This window comes from Volvox carteri (genome assembly GCF_000143455.1).
Source record: "Volvox carteri f. nagariensis unplaced genomic scaffold VOLCAscaffold_105, whole genome shotgun sequence".
Taxonomy (NCBI): Eukaryota; Viridiplantae; Chlorophyta; class Chlorophyceae; order Chlamydomonadales; family Volvocaceae; genus Volvox; species Volvox carteri.
In genome coordinates this window covers 218,647-222,359 of record NW_003307648.1, presented here as the reverse complement: position 1 = coordinate 222,359, position 3,713 = coordinate 218,647, and the positions used below count along the sequence as shown (strand labels likewise).

The window sequence follows — 3,713 nt, the reverse complement described above, 5'->3', positions numbered from 1 at the left end:
GTTGCCGCTAAAGCTGCCGCGCCTCCTAAAAGTAAGTCGCTCATTATAAACATATGCACCACAGGCTTCAGCCCAGGTCGGCGCACGCCGCTCGTTGTGCCTTGGCCGCTTGATGGAAACCTGTTCCAAGTTGCCCTTAGTATATCCAGTCGCTCGGTGTCACCTTTTCCCCACCTGCTTGCACCTTCTAAGGAATATGAGCAGCGCTTGCACCCTGAGCAGCGCTTGCATCCTGGAACTCAGCACGACCCGACTGTGCACCCCCTAGCTGGGGATGTCTGCCGCTCGGGATACCGTCGGGGCCCTTTTTTTCTACGTTCTGGGTTAATGTTCACATGTCGATCCCTCCCACCTCGTTTGCCCAATTCAGCATCCCTCCCTGTTGCTTGATTTCCGTGTGTCTTCTCTTCACCCTTTCCCACCATCCTCTCTCGTCCAAGTGGGAATATTCCTTATTCTACGCCTAGCTCCTCTCAACCCCATCCCTCATCTCTCGCTTGCCCTGCCTCCGTCTCGTCCCTTCATTGTTTTCCTGATCCAACCGCCAATTAATTAATTAACCAATCCATCATCTAGCCCCCATTTTCCCCCCTTTCTCACCCCTAATTTCAGAGCCTCACCGATACCGGCCGGGTACTGTCGCGCTGCGAGAGATCCGCAAGTACCAGAAGACCACGGGGTTGCTGATCAGGAAGCTGCCTTTCTCCCGATTGGTGGGTGCCGCACCTGGCGGTTGGGTCTAGGAGCCCCACTAGCTGCTAGGGGGGCCGCTCCTCAAGCTCTAGCTGCTAGGGGGCCCCTTCTCAAGCTCTAGCTGCTAGGGGGCCCCTCCTCAAGCTCTAGCTGCTAGGGGGCCCCTTCTCAAGCTCTAGCTGCTAGGGGGCCCCTTCTCAAGCTCTAGCTGCTAGGGGGCCCCTCCTCAAGCTCTAGCTGCTAGGGGGCCCCTCCTCAAGCTCTAGCTGCTAGGGGGCCCCTCCTCAAGCTCTAGCTGCTAGGGGGCCCCTCCTCAAGCTCTAGCTGCTAGGGGGCCCCTCCTCAAGCTCTAGCTGCTAGGGGGCCCCTCCTCAAGCTCTAGCTGCTAGGGGGCCCCTCCTCAAGCTCTAGCTGCTAGGGGGCCCCTTCTCAAGCTCTAGCTGCTAGGGGGCCCCTTCTCAAGCTCTAGCTGCTAAGGGGGCCCCTTCTCAAGTTCTAGCGGCTAGGGGGCCCCTTAGCTGCTAGGGGGCCCCTCCTCAAGCTCTAGCTGCTAGGGGGCCGCTCCTCAAGCTCTAGCTAGCCAGCTCGCAAGCTGCTCTAGTTAGCTAGCTACCCCCCGTCAACCCCTTTAGTAGTGGGGGTACTTTGGGGGCCTAGGGCCATGACTCGGAGGCGACTACCTAAGCTTGAGCGCCCCACGGACCCCTGTAAGCCTGATCCTAGAACCGAAGCGTAACCAGCTCAGATCTCAAAAGCCCGAATTGAGCCTAGTATCAAGATGTAGATCGCTTAACTCTGGACATGGAGTACAGTCATTTTTCGCCCCGATTTGGACTTGGATAGCCTAGGCGCGGGGGGGTAGAGACAGATCAAAGCTGGAACCTTTTGGGGTCCGGAAAAAGCATTGGTTGGTTGGTTGGGGGTATATGTGAGCTGGGAAGGGGCTAGCGGACAGCGGAGTCAAAAGGGGGAGATGGTTTCGTTCTCAAAGAGGCGGGAACCTGGAGGCGTCATAACCGGAGGCTATCGTGGTGTAGGGTAGAGGGAAGGGGGGAATAAGAAACGAAATCGGTGCCCAAAATCCACAAGGTCTATCATGATCATGATCATCATCATCATTGTGAGATAGAAAGCGATGGAGATGGAGCGTCGTTTGAACATCCGTTCGCCGAGTACATCCAGTTCGGCTTCGTGATTAGGCTTGCGCGGCTTGGTTTGCTTGTGTCATCTTAGCCGTCTGTCTGTCTGTCTGTCTGTCTGCCGGCCTCTGCGGGAGCAACATGACACAGAGGCGCTGGGGAGCGCACACACACACAGCAGGGGGGAACGAGGAGGAGGGGGTTGGAAGAGAGAGAGGGAAGACAGAGAACACGTGATGTCGGCGTGGGGGTGGTCTAACCGCACGCATATGTGCATGCTGCATCGTATAATAACAGATAGGACCGAGAAATAGACCGTATGCAGACACATGGTATAGAAGGGTCTACATATCGTGCCATGGTATGGAAGATAGGCCTGAAAATAGGTATATAATAGTGAAAAGTACTCCGCAAGTTTACTGACATATTGCTATCGCACCCGGCACACCGCACGTCCGGTTGGACTGTTGGACTCCCGGGCAGGTTCGCGAGATCAGCAACACCATGTTGCGGGAGCCGTTCAGGTGGACGGCTGAGGCGCTGCTGGCGCTGCAGGAGGTGCGATGGGTGGGCGGTCTCCGTCTGTCACCATCCCTGCCTCGGGTAGCCTCGCTTCCACCCCTCCTCCCTCTTTCCCACCCCCCTTCCACCCCTTCGCCTTTTGGTCAGTTCTACGTCTGGTACACTCTTTTGCCCTGGCAGCAGCTTCACCCGTTCGTGGTTCGTCTTTTCCCCCTTCCTCTTCAACCTTCTCCTCCTCCTCCCCTCCTCCCAGCCATTGCTTTGGACGCCGGAAGTTGACTTCTTGGACTTTTGCAAGTAATTCCTCCCCCTCCTCCCCGTCCCTCCCTCCTCCCCCCCCCCTCAGGCCAGTGAGGACATGCTGGTTCACCTGCTGGAGGATTGCAACCTCTGTGCGATACACGCCAAGAGGGTGACAATCAGTTGAGTGTTGTATGCTGTCGTACGCCCTCTTAGGGGGAAGGAGGGAGGGGGCTACGTCCGGGCCAACGAGGGGACAAAGGGGATTAGTGTGTGGGCGGGGGTGGGAGTACGGGGGTATGGTACTGGGGGGGTGAGTGGGGGGGGTGCCCAGCCGGCCGCCAGTCGGCCTCTTGGTGGGCAGGAAGGGAGGGCGGGGGACAGGGAGGGCATCGCTCGTCTCCGCACCTCCCACCCACCACCGGGGTTGCCATTCTTAGGGGTCATTGAGTCTACCCACCCTTACCCCATGCCGCACACCCTTGGCCCCGCTGACGTTGCTCCCCACGTTGTGCTTCCCCCCTCCCCCCCCTCCCGGCAGTGCCCAAGGACATGCAGCTCGCACGGCGCATCCGAGGACCCGTCTACGGCATCTCCAGCAACTAATTGATGACGTGCGATTTAGAAACACTGACGCGCTTCTCTGAGGGGCCAGAGAGGATGAATGAATGAATGAACGAATAAACGAGTGGTTGTTTGATTGTGTGTGTGTGTGTGTCGGCGGCGGCGGCGCATGGAGATAGTTGTGATAGATTGATAGATTCCATGCGCTGCGTGCGCTGTGCGTGTTGCTTACCCTGCTGCTGCCGGCAGCCGTGTTGTCTTCGTGGCGCTGTGACATGCAATGTCATACTACGTCGTCTTAAGTTAGAGAGGTCTTTCCCGTCCGAGTTGTTTCAGGTACACAGGCAGGCAGACAGACAGACAGTGCCGCACATGCAATGTGAAAAATGGATGATATTTTTAAAGTGCAAAATGGGGGCATGGAAGCTGTGTGGTGGCGCGGGGAAGGGGGGGTCAGCCAGGGCAACAGGGATGGGCAGGGCAGGTAGAGCGAGGCGTGTGAAGCTGCGACGGCAAGTCGTCATGCAAATTTGGGTTGGGGATAATCTGCAGCCA

General features: G+C 57.6%; 1 protein-coding gene across 1 annotated transcript; it reads left to right on the top strand.

Moving 5' to 3' along the window:
* Positions 1-611: 611 nt before the first annotated feature.
* On the top strand, positions 612-3,200 carry VOLCADRAFT_69930 (uncharacterized protein; the record flags this gene model as incomplete). The annotated part of the gene is made up of 4 exons (XM_002958757.1): positions 612-713; positions 2,316-2,390; positions 2,701-2,776; positions 3,136-3,200. Coding segments are annotated over 4 exons (318 nt in total), but the record flags the coding sequence as incomplete, so codon positions are not given.
* Between the last annotated feature and the right edge of the window lie 513 nt (positions 3,201-3,713).